Genomic DNA, 13293 nt, shown 5'->3' with positions numbered 1-13293 from the left:
CTTTCCCTTCTGCAGTTTTTGCTGTCAGCTTCGCAGTGTAGCAGCAGGGAGAGGGAGCCATTCTTTGTGATTTTTCCAGTTTGTGACGATTTCACTCTCCTGGGTTTTTCCCCACCTCTTTCTTTTCTCCAAGCACTTTCTTTAGCTACCAGCCTAGCTTTCATCGGGCGAATACAAATTTTGCAATTTGTCTTTCATTGTTTTGATAATGGACATGATTTGTATATGGCAACATCACATAATATCCCTATTTATGGCAGCTCTCTCTGATCTGGAGGTAGGATGGAGGAGAAGGAAGCATCAAGCCTGTCTTCTGACCCAGAAACCATTTCTTGTTTCTACAGCAACTACCTTCTCCCACTGTCTCTTCCTGATTTGGGGGAGGGTTGATGCAGAAAGGTCTGTTGGGCCCCTAATCTGTAGGGTATCATATGTGCTCATTACACTTTATAGCTCCAGACCCATAGTGATGTGTGTTTTGTGTGCAATAACAGCTATGCTGAATTGTTAAGTGAAAGTTAATACTACTGCCTTCTAAAAATATAAGATTGGAGAAGAGAAAAATTGGCTTTAAGTTATGATGGCATTTGAGTCACTGAAGCGGGTTGAATTATGAAGATTCACTCTCCTTACCCTGTGTTATATGATGGTGCACATAATTTTAGTAATTGTCACAGGGTGGGATGGTGATCTCATTCAGCAAATATTTATGGAGCACCTGTTTATGTCAGGCAATGCTCTGGGGACTAGACAGACATGAATGTAACCCTGAACAAGCTCAAATTTACAGGAGAAAGGGAGGCACACTTACAAAAATACTTATAAAAAAGACGTGCTAGTGTTATCAACCAACTGCTACAGGAACCCCGAGGACTGGATGTGAGTGTCTGTTAAAGTACCATGGAAGCCTCTAAGAGACATTTAATTTGTAGAGAAATCTTCAAGGATGACGAGAAGCTTGCCAGATGGAGCCAGTGGGGAGCCATATTGGCAGAGAGCACAGCGTTGTCAAGGAAAGAGGGAAGGAACAGCAGTGTGTTCTGACTGGGGCAGAAGGGGTTTGGAGAGAGATGGAGATTCAGGGGGAGGCGGAGGGTATTTCTGAAGGGGCTTTTAGGGACCAAAGCCCTAAGTCAGGTACTTTCTCATGGAAACTTCAGAACTCTTTTATTTTAACATACACAAAATTCCTTAAATATAACTGCATTATGTGGCATTATATAGAGAGGAAACCCTAAAAAGGTTACTAAAAACAGAGCTAATAAATAGATTCAGTCAAGTTACAGGCTACAGAATCAACATACAGACATCAGTAGCATTTCTATACACTAATAGTGAACTAGTTAAAAAGGAAATCAAGAAAATAATCCCATTTATAATAGCTATAAAAAATTAAATACCTGGGAATAAATGTAACCAAAGAGGTGAAATATTTCTACAATGAAAACCATAAGACACCATTGAAAAAAGTTGAATTAACCCAAAGAAAGATATCCTGTATTCATGGATTGGAAGGATTAATATTGTTTAAACAGCCATATGACCCAAATGGTCTACAGGTTTGTGCAATCCATATTAAAATACTAATGACATTCTTCATAGAAATATGAAAAACAGTTCTAAAATGTGTATGGAACCATAAAAGACCCAAATAGTCAAAGCAATCCTGAGCAAATAGAACAAAGTTGGAGGCCTCACACGTCCTGATCTCAAAATATACTACAAAGCTATAATAATCAAAGAACTATGGTGCTGGCATAAAGACAGGCAGATAGACCAATGGAACAGAATGGAGAGCCTAGGAGCAAATCCTCATGTTTGTAGCCAATTTATTTGCAATAAAGGTGTCAAGAACACACAATGGGTAAATGACTGTCTCTTTAATAAATGGTGTTAGGAAAACTGGATGTCCACATGCAGAATGAAAATTAGACCATCATCTCTTATCCCATACAAAAATTAACTTAAAATAGATTAAAGACTTAAATGTAAGACCAGAAACTATGAAACTACTAGAAGAAAACATAGGAGAAACATTTCAGGACATTGGTCTGGATGAGGAATTTTTTTTTTTATTAAATGATAATAATGTGTACATTATTAGCTGTGTATATTAATGCAATCATGGGGTACAATGTGGTGTTTTCACATATAATTTGAAATATTTTCATCAAACTGGTTAACATAGCCTTCATGTCATTTTCTTAGTTATGACGTTTATATTCTACTTTTAGAAAGATTCACTTGTACCCTTGTAAGATAAGCCACAGAGGTGATCCCTGAAATCACCCTCCCTCCACCCACCCACCCCTTCCCCACCTCTCCCCCTCCCCCTATTCTTAGGCTATAATTAGGTTATAGCTTTCATATGAAAGCTATAAATTAGTTTCATAATAGGGCTGTGTACACTGGATACTTTTTCTTCCATTCTTGAGATACTTTGCTAATGAATAAGATTTCAAAACACAGGCAACGAAAGCAAAAATAGGTAAATGGGGTCAAATGAAAAAGTTTCTGCATAGCAAAGGAAACGAGGAAATGGAAAGACAACAGAATAGGAGAAAATAGTTGCAGAATATACATCTGACAAGGGGTTAATATCAAAAATGTATAAGGAACTCAAACAATAGCAAAAAGCCAAATAACCCAATTTAAAAACAGGCAAAAGACCTGGATAGACATTTCTCAAAAGAAGACATACAAATGGCCAACAGGTATGTGAAAAAATGATCAACAGCACTCATCACCAGGGAAATGCACCTCAGAGCCACACTGAGATACCACCTGACCCTGGTTAGAATGGATGTCATCAAAAAGGGAAAGGTTAACTAACGAGGGCTGACAGTGGAGAAAAGGGAACCCTGACACACTGCTGGTGGGAAGGAAGTTAGTATAGCCATTATGGAAAACAGTCTGAAAGCTCCTTAGGAAATTAGAGACACGACTACCATATGATCCAGCGTTCCACTGCTGGGTGTATATCCAAGGGAATCGACCTTGGTGTGTCAAAGACATATCTGTACTTCCATATTCATTGCAGATTATTTGCAATAGCGAAGACTTGCAGTCAACCTAAGTCTTCATCAATGGATGAATGGATAAGGAAATGGAATACTGTTTAGCCATAGAAAGAATGAAATCTTACCATTTGTGATGCATGGATGAACCTGGAGGGCATTATGTTAAGTGAAGTAAACCGGGAACAGAAAGACAAATACCTTATGATCTCACTCATACGTGCAATCTAAAAAAGCTGATTATGTAGACCTAGAGAATAGTAGTTTCTAGACACTGAGGTGGTTAGGGGAGTGGGGATGCGGAGAGGTCAATTAAATGATATGTAATTACAGTTACAGAGAAGAAATAAATTTCAGAAGATCTGTTGTGTAGCAAAGTGACTATAGTTGATGTGTTGTATTCTTGAAAAATGTAGTCATGTGTGCTCTTACCACAAAAAATGGCAGCTTTGCGAGATAATGTTTTGTTAATTAGCTAGATTTAAGCATTCTGAAGTGCATGTGTACTTCAAAATATCATGTACATGATAAAAATATGCAATGTTATCTTCCAATTTGAAAACATAAAATAACATATATGTACGTAACTACATTATGATGTGGAACCAATTTACGCTCTAGAAGAAAGTCATCAGCAAAACTTCCCGTTAGGTACTTTGCTGTTTTGGTTGGTCTTAACTAAGTCACTGAAGCCCTCCCAACAGAGTGGCAGTCCTGCCCCACCTCTCTTCCTTCTAGATCAGTACAGTGCTCACTGCCAGAACCCAGTGTTAGAACAGCTTCTCTGGCCCTTGGCACCTCAGCGCTTCACTGCTGTAGCCTCTGGCCATTTTGGTCCTTGGAGGACAGGCAGCATCAACACTTGGGGTTGATGCATCTCAATAAATTGAAAAATAAAGCCTTCACCTTGGCCTCTGCAGGTACTTGAAAGGCAAAAGAAGAACTTCTGGAAGCCTACTTCTTCTGACTACCAATTCCTTAATTAGGGGCTTACCCCAACTTGTTACGGGGCTCCTTTGTGCTCATGTATGCTGAATGCAAGGGATGGGGCGTGTGAACAAAAGAGAACTGAGTTAATTTAGGTGACCTGCACTGCTGTTTACACTGACACAGCTAGAGCATCGTGCCAGGTGCTGTTCTGAGCAGTTTACACATACTAACTTGTTTAATCCTCTTAATAACTCTTTGGAGTAAGTACTGTCATGACCTCCACTTACGGATGCAGAAACTGAGATCCAGAGAAATGGACTAATTTGCTCAAGTCCACACCCCTGATATGTGGAAGAGCCAGGATTGGAACAGGGGTGGCCTGGTTCCCAAAATCCAGCCTCACCTGTTTGTATCTCTATATGGTCCCCCAGAATCCAAGCCCCCACTTTCCTCAGAGATGCTTGCTGTACAGTGATTGGTCCTTTGAATCAGCTTGGCCTGAGCTGATCCCTGCAGTCCATCTCTCTGTTTACCTCCCAGACTGACTGAGCCCTTGGGGCAAAAACACTTGAGTTCTGCCCTCACCAATTTGCTGTGCCCTCCAATTCCTGTGGCCTTGATTCTCAAGAGACTAATTCATAAATGAATGTCCAGCTCCCCGGGCGCCTCACACTCCCGTGCTTTGCAGCCACGGCTGTGTGCTCACATCAGGCAGGAGGGAGAGCTTCCAGCAAAGGCGGCTCACCTCCACCCAGGGTGCCCGTGTGGCCAGCAGAGGACTATGTCTCACTGGTCTCCAGCTGCAGAGTAGTCCCCCAAGCCCTTACCACTGGGACCACTAATATAAGGCATTAAAATGCTCCATTCTCTAGCCCCAGTCTACACCAATGTAGCAAGGGCTAACATATACTTACCCTCACCATTTCCGAGGGCTTTTTTAATGAGCAAAAAAAATTCCAGTCATCATCATTTTTCTGTGCAAGGTCTTTAAAGAGCAAATAGACATTCGGAGCCCGTATATTTTTCCTTTCTAAGAGGTGTGTTTATTTAAATGCAGATATCCTGGTTTCCCGGGTAGAGTTGCAAGTAATACCTTTCAATTTAAATGTTAATAGGCGTGTAAACTTCCAAATAAACATTTTTCCACAGGGGAGAACGGCTTTTTCTGGTTCTATTTAGTGGTTCTCCTCGCCTTTCCTCCTCCACCTTCCCTCATTATCGACCTCTCTCTGCCTACTCCTTTGCACAGCTCTGAACTCAATTCACCAAAGTTTAGAATGCACCTGTCTCGTTTCAAAAATTAGGGTGTTAAATGTTAGGGCCACAGAACGCAGAGAATGGGCTCAAACCCAACATGATTCGCAAGAAGATTTTTCTTTATCTCGGTCTTTGCCTCAAGAGTCAAACTCATCATTCCGGGCTCTTTCCAAGGGGACCATTCTTAGGCCAGCTTTGCAGAATATTCTTCCGAGTGCTCAGAATTAGGTTCTCCTCCCTCTTCTTTTTTTTTTTTTTTTCTTTTCTTCTTTTCTTAAAAGGCAGGAAGAGTTGGGGGGAAAAAATATAATCCATGTAAGTTCCTGAGTACAAAATACTGCCGAGGGCACAGTAAGTACATGATAAAAATACACAGCGTTATCTGATTTATTTTCGTTTCTGCTCAGAACTTCGGGGAGAGAAATCATGCTCTCTGTGTCCCTGCCTTTCGGCCCTGTATTCTGTTTCTAAGTGAAACACTTTGCGTGTGCTCAACCTCCATCTCCTCTTATCACCTTCCCTCTTTCTCTGGCTTGCATTTCCTGTTTTTTTTTAATTGCAGATTCATATGAGAGTTAAAAATACAGTTTCTTACCCTAAAGAGAGAAGATTGGCACACAGGTTAATGCAGACAGGTGAGAATCCAGTTCTCAGGCCATTCCTCAGGCAGGGTGGCAGTTAAGACTTGCTTTAGCACAAATAAAAAGCACCGAAGATTTTTTTTTTTTTTTTTTTTTTTGCAGTTTTTGGCCAGGGTTGGGTTTGAACCCACCACCTCTGGTATATAGGGCAGCACCCTACCCCTTTGAGCCACAGGCACCACCCAGCAACAATGATTTTAAAACAATAGAAATACTGTCGAATGCCTTTAAGTTCAAATCCAGGGGTATGAGAACCTTCCTAAGGACGCCTGGAGCCGGCTGTGTGTGTGCTGTGGTATCTGCCCCATCTTCCATCTCCTTCTTCTTCTCTCCTTCATCGGTATTTTTATCCTGCTCTGCTGTGTGCTTTCTGTAAGCCTCCTTACGTCTTTTCTGGAACATGATAGGACTATTAATATATAAGTGGAGAACTGCGTTTATACTATACATTTCGTAGATTTTGATTCTGTTACTTTACTTCAAGATATTATTTTTGTTCTCCAGCTAGTCCTTTTTTAATAGTGTTCTGTCTTCATTTCAGGGAGGCATTAGCTCACTTCTCTGGTCTCTCGGGGGTGGGGTGGGGGGCATTAATGATAATTTTTCATTCCTTTTTTCTTCTTGCATCTCCCTGCATAGTTTCTTTTGTTTTTTCTCCTAGGTCATGGGCTTTTCTCAGATATCTAGTGCTGACGGGGCATCTGTGAGTGCTAAAGAGCTGGCTGGGAGCAGAGTTAGGGGATGAGGGAGCCTGTTCCTCTGTGCCGCTTATCCCCAGAAAGTCCTCCCCCGGTCTCCAGTCTGAAGGGCAAAGGCCTGGCAGCCAGCTTCTGGGAGCCAAGCAGAGAGGGCTGGGGTCTCAACAGTCAGGCAACATCCAGTGTGGACATAGTCAGTCATCCTGCCAGGGTGTTATGGTGAACTTCAGTACAATATCCGGACCCCCACCTGTGCCAGACAACCCTCGCCTGAGTTTGTCCACCCCCACTACTAAGTTCTCTGTTTTGTGCATCTCCCCCACCCTGCTTCAGGACACAGAAGGGCGTCCCTCAGGGGTGTGAGTGGGCCAGGAGATCTGGAGATCTAGTTCCTTCTTAGAGAACTTCCACCCCACCATTCTTTTATCTCTCTCCCCTGTGCTTGCCTACTCGATCCAAGGGGACGCGCTGGTGCCATTTCATGGGCTTTTTCTGCAAGTCGGTTTTCAGCTTCCCTGATGCTGGCTTTCGATTTGGCCCTTGAGAGCCACTAAGTTCAGTTCCACTGTCCCTCAGTTCTGAGCCTCTGCTCTTTGGCTGTCGTCATCCCTGTCTCCTTTCCTATTCTCCTCATCTTGGTGGATTTCTGGCCTTTTGAAAACAATCTCTCGACTACAGTTTTGGCGTGGTTTGGGAGGAAGAAATGCTAGATGCTTTTGTTAATCTGCCATTATAACCCAGTATGTCTTTAATGACATTATTTTATTTTATTTTCTCTTATGGAACTCAATAATGCAGCTCACTCTTCTTGAAGTTCACTGGTTTTCAGATTATTTGTCGGTTCATTATTTAACAATTTTGCGTCTTGCTTCCCTTGTCTATAAAATAGGAATATTTCTTGCCCTGACTACCTTACAAGCTGTTGTTACAGCTTCCCTGAGTTACCACATAAGTCTAAGGACAAACTAACCAGCTTATTCATATGCAGCTCTGGCAAAATAAGGCTGGCAGGGTGATGTGAAAATCCTCCAGGGCCAGTGAAAATACACAGGCTTGACCTCCGGTTTTCATTCTTCTTTCCAAATCTACAACTTAACACAACCCTCAGCTGCTGTTGGCAGAGCCCTTTGGGAGACAGTGAAGTGTACCTCACTGGTGTCAGAGGTCAACCATCCCTCCCTGACCTGGGGTGCAGATGACGATTGTCTGTCTCATGTCAACAGAAAAGAACCCAGAGTCTGTAAGGAGGTTTATTCTGAACCAAATAGATGCAGCCATGGCCCAAAGACCCAAACCTAGGAAGACTGGCACGTGGTCTCCCTGTGGTTGGGTTACAAGTGGTTTTATACATTTTTTTTAATTGAATGGTAACTATGTACATTAATGCACTTCTGGGGTACAGTGTGGGGTTTTCACATACAATCCGAAACACCTCCATCAAACTGGTTAACATAGCCTTCGTGTCATTTTCTTAGTTATTATTTTAAAACGTTCACATTCTGCTCTTAGAAAGATTCACTTGTACCCTTGTAAGATAAACCTCAGAAGTGATCCCTCCAATCCCCCCCCCACCCATTACCCTCTCCCCTCTCCCTCTCCCCATCCCGTATTCTTAGGCTGTTATTAGGTTATAGCTTTCATATAAAAGGTATAACTTTCATAATAGGGGTGTGTACATTGGATACTTTTTCTTCCATTCTTGTGATACTTTGCTCAGAAGAACATTTTCCAGCTCCATCCATGTGAACATGAAGGACGTAAAATCTCCATCTTTCTTTATGGCTGCATAATATTCCATGGTGTACATATACCACGGTTTGTTGATCCATTCGTGGATTGATGGGCACTTGGGCTTCTTCTATGACCTGGCAATTATGAATTGGGCTGCAATAAACATTCTGATACAAATATCTTTGTTGTAATGGGATTTTTGGTCGTCTGGGAATATACCTAATAAAGGAATTGCAGGGTCGAACGGCAGGTCTATTTTTAGTGGTTTTATACATTTTAAGGGAGACAGGAATTATACAGGAAGTTGTATATCATTATGTATTTGGTTTCAGGCCAAACCAAGGCATACATTGGTTTGGCCTGAAAAGGCAGGACATTTTAAACTGGGGGCTTGAAGGATATTTGATGGGTTTAAAGATTCTTTGGTTTGTAATTGGTTAAGAAACGAAGCTTTGTTGATTGGCTTGGAACGTTTTAGTTAAAGAAGTCTGTTAATCAGAGACAAGTCACTGGATATACACTAGACACCAAGACTCAAGGAATCTGTCAAGTAAGTTGATGACCTGCAGGTTAAACCTTTGCCTTATGTGGCCTTAGGCCTATTGATGATTTTGTATCTTACTATTACGGAGAATAACTCCAAAAGGGCTGTTGAGTAACTAGATATGTCTGACTTCCCCTTGGCCAAGAGGGGCCCATTCAGTCAGCTGCAGGGCTCAAGATTGTATTTTCCTTTATACTTGGAACTTTTGGAAGAAAAATTATTCCTTCCATTCTCTGCTTTTCTGCCTTTTGTTTTCTAAGTAAAACGCTTTGCTCTTGTCCCCCAGTAATTGTCACCTTCCTTCTTTCTCTGACTTGCATTTCCCTTCTGTTTTCCTGCCCACTTTCCCTCCCTGGTTAGAGGGGACAACCCTTACTGTGACCCATTATCCATTCCATCCCGCTGGCAGTAACTTTGCCCACTTGGGTCTGCAGAACCTGGGAACCAGTGTTCCAATGAGCAGGGCCAAGTGAGGGCAGGCCTCAGCAGGTCCGTGCCTGTCTCAGGGAGGGGTCAGCAGGGTCAGCCTCACTAGTGCTGCCAAAGGGGACAGGGTTTCCCCTAGGCCAGGGATTCCCAACCTGTGGGTTACGACCCCTTGTAACAATGAAAATATATCCTGCATATCAGATATTTACATTATAATTCATAACAGTAGCAAAATTACAGTTATGATGTAGCAACGAAAATAATTTTATGGTTGTGGGTCACCACAACATGAGGAACTGTATTAAAGGGGTGTGGCATTAGGAGGCATTAGGAAAGTTGAGAACCACTGCACTAGACAGACCCACCCTCATGTACCACAAGGGAAGGACCCAGAAGAGGAATGTGCTGCCCTCTTAGACCTTCCGGGTTTCTGTTTGTTTGTCTTGTTGATACATAGTATTTGTACATATTTATGGGGTACGTGTGATGTTTTGGTACGTGCATACAATGTGTAATATCAGTCAGAGGATTTAGGATATGCATCATCTCGAACATTTATCTTTTTTTTTTTTTTTTTGCATTGGGAACATTCCAGATCCTCTCTTCCACGTACTTTGAAACATACAGTACATTGTTAGCTATAGTCCCCCTGCTCTGCTATGGAACATTAGAACTTATCTCCTGTTGGCTTGGTGCCTGTGGCTCAGTGGCTAAGGCGCCAGCCACGTACACCTAAGGTGGCAGATTGGAATCCAGCCCAGGCCTGCCAAACAACAATGACAGCTGCAACCAAAAAATAGCCAGGCATTGTGGTGGGTGCCGGTGGTCCCAGCTACTTGGGAGGCTGAGGCAGGAGACTTGCTTGAGCTCAGGAGTTGGAGGTTTCTGTGAGCTGTGATGCCACAGCACTCTACCCAGGGGGACAGCTTGAGGTTCTCTCTCAAAAAAAAAAACCAAAAAAAAACTTATCTCCTGTCTAAGTGTGTGTTTGATCCCACTAACCAACCTCTCATCACCCCTCCCCACACACACCCTTCCTAGCTTCCCTTATCAATCTTCCTCCTCTCCACCTCCATTAGATCCTCTTTATTAGCTCCCACGTGTGAGAGAGGACATGCAATGTTGGTTTTTCTGTGTCTGGTTTTAATTCGCTTAACATAATGACTTCTACTTCCATCTATGTTTCTGCAAATGACAGGATCCTATTTTTCTTAATGAACAAACAGCATCCTATTCTGCATACATACCAGATTTTCTCTGACCAATCATCTGTTGATAGGATCAACAGTATTGGTTAAAAACTGACACATAGACCAATAGAACAGAAGGGACACCCAGATATAAAGCCACATGTTTACAACCAACGATTTTTGACAAATAGTCAGTTCACATGCTCCTACTGTAATCTCATGGGGTGGAGGCAGCAGTGACTAAGGACACGGGCAGGTGGCATGGAGAGAGCATTTGGGGAGACGGAAGGCACAGCCAGCACAGGTGGTCCAATAAGAAGGGAGAAATGCTTCTCTCTGCTCTGCTGCGCTCCCGGCTGGCCATGGCCAGTGCTGCAGGAAGCGAGTGCGGTTCACATGTTCCTACTGTAATCTCATGATGCTTTAACAAAGTTTCATCAAGCACAGTAGGCAGTCCAGGGCTACTCGATAATAAGGTGTCCTTGGCAGTTCCCATAAGTGACCATAAGGAGTATTATTTCTACTCGGCTGGGCAGGCACCCCAGGTCAGCTAGGGGAGACAGGGAGGGCTGGGAAGAGAAGGAACCTGCCCTGTGGCTCACCAGGGACTTCTGCCCATGATGAGGGCCTTGTCCTGCTGTCTCTGTGGGCCCACCTTATGAGGAGTGAGGGGGGCAAGGGTCTACTAGTGTCTGATGGGCAGTGTCAGGACAAGAGGTGGGCAGATCCCTTGACAGAGGGGCCTCAGGCCAGACTGTGCCAGCCTTTCTCTGCTGTGCTTCCCCAGAGGTCAGCTGGCGGGAGAGTAAGGAGGGGAGGGGTGGGACACAGTTCTGAGACCCCAAGTTGTTCCCCACAGAAACCTGTGGGGTATTTGCTCCTCATGGGTCAAAGAGACTGGGCAGTAGCTGGTGTTTTTGCATGTTCTCAGGACCCCTTCCCACCACCCTCCCGCTACCACCCCTCCCTTTGAGAGAAGGAAATGCCTATGAGGTTCTCCAGGCTGCTCTGAAACCCCTAGGAGGCCAGACCCTTGGGCAGACGCAGGACAAAGGGTTTTGCTCTTGTGTGCGCACCGGCAGGGTAGGGCTGGGCTGGGGCACAGGCTTGGGCGGGGAGGTGTGGAGAAGGGTTGGGGCAGTGGAAGGAGAGGGTGGCGTGACACAGGGAAGGAATGTAGGATGAGAAAGGTGTGCAGAAGCTGCTGGGGCTGGGGTGCAGTGGGCACATGGAGGGAGGGTGTGAATGCAGCCCTGGCTACCGCTGGGTGCAGGAGGGCAGGAGCAGCCGGGAGACACCAGGTCGAGACAGATGCTGAGTGGCTGACTGAGCCACAGCAGAAGCTCTGCCTTCTCCCTTCTGCTAAATCCACTGCCTTTCCTGACAACCCTCTGCCTCCCAGAGCTGTTGGGCCAGCCAGGTATGGGGCGGCGAAGGGTTTGATTCAGAAAGTTGGGATGTCCCAGGGTGGAAAGGCAGAAGCCAGAGCAAGCTGGGGGCTGCTCCAGGCACACATGGAGTGTGTGGTGTGTGGTTCCCCACCCCACAGCCCCCATGTGGGGAAGACTGGGCCCCAAGCCTACACACAGCGGAAGGACCAAGCACCAAACCCTCAGCCTCTCTCGCACTTGACCTCCTAGAGCAGTGGCTCTCAACCTGTGGGTCATGACCCCTTTGTAACAATGAAAATACATCCTGCATATCAAATATTTACATTATGACTCATATCAGTAGCAAAATTACAGTTATGAAGTAGCAATGAAAATAATTTTATGGTTGTGGGTCACCACAACATGAGGAACTGTATTAAAGGGTTGTGGCATTAGGAGGCATTAGGAAGGTTGAGAACCACTGTCATAGAAAGCCCAGCACAGCCTGGAGGGAAGGGCGAGGCCTTGGCAGGTGCAGCCTGACTGCCCGGCCCTGCCCAGCTTGAACCATTTCTCTGATTCTCAGCTCTTCAGAGATTCTGAGCGATGTTGGGGTTGGGACTGGGGAGCCAGATAGGTGAGGATTCTCGTGCCAGTTCCAGCCCTTACTAGTGGCCACTGTCATGTGATGGTCTCTCCCTGTACTTAGGAACCAAACTGTGGCAGCATGTTTTTACACACAAGGACCAGGTCACCAGGAGGCTCTCTCCTCTCTGAAAGGTTGGGTGGCCTTTCGGCTCCTGGGGCCCTCTTCCCCCCCACCCTGGGGCAGGGTTCTCCCTGGCCCTGAGTCCCTGGCTCGGACACTGACTGTTGCTCTCTCCCCACAGACCTGCGCAGAATGACAGCCGGCTTCATGGGCATGGCGGTGGCCATCATCCTCTTTGGCTGGATCATCGGTGTGCTGGGCTGCTGCTGGGACCGGGGCCTTATGCAGTATGTGGCAGGGCTGCTCTTCCTCATGGGAGGTGAGGCCGTGGGCCGGGGGGGGGGTACTTGAGTTCTGGGAGAAGGAGAATGACTGAGAGGGTGTGACAGAGGGGACCACAGCTGGACTGAGCTCCTCTCAATCTCTCATCCATTGATTCCACAAGCATTCTCTGTAGCTAAGTTCTTAGCTACTCACCACTGCACCAGCTGTTGGGAATGCACAGGGAAGTAAAACATGGTCCTCACCCTCTGGGGATCGGACTGCCTGGCATGGAAGAGAGACCTTTATGGAAATGATGATGATTGTGGTTGTAGCAGAAGGAGAAGCCTGAGCCCAGGAAGCACCTGGGCATTTCATACACAGGCTCTGACTTCAGTGTGGGAAGCAGGTGCTTTCTGGGCACTGTCCCCTCAAAGCCTATCTTTTCACCCTTGATGTGTGGGTGCTCCCTTTTCTTTTCTTTTCTTTTCTTTCTTTTTTTTTTTTTTTTTTTTT

General features: G+C 44.9%; 1 protein-coding gene across 1 annotated transcript in view; it reads left to right on the top strand.

Moving 5' to 3' along the window:
• TMEM178B (transmembrane protein 178B) overlaps positions 1–13293 on the top strand; it is a 359361-nt gene that overhangs the window by 314870 nt on the left and 31198 nt on the right. The window contains exon 3 of the mRNA XM_003791564.2: positions 12698–12835. Coding sequence (XP_003791612.1) covers positions 12698–12835 — 138 coding nt within the window. The remainder of the gene's footprint in view (positions 1–12697; positions 12836–13293) is intronic.

Source organism: Otolemur garnettii, unplaced genomic scaffold (genome assembly GCF_000181295.1).
Source record: "Otolemur garnettii isolate 467f Iridium unplaced genomic scaffold, OtoGar3 scaffold00049, whole genome shotgun sequence".
Classification (NCBI taxonomy): domain Eukaryota; kingdom Metazoa; phylum Chordata; class Mammalia; order Primates; family Galagidae; genus Otolemur; species Otolemur garnettii.
The sequence above is the reverse complement of the archived record's forward strand: the minus strand, read 5'-3'. Positions and strand labels throughout refer to the sequence as shown.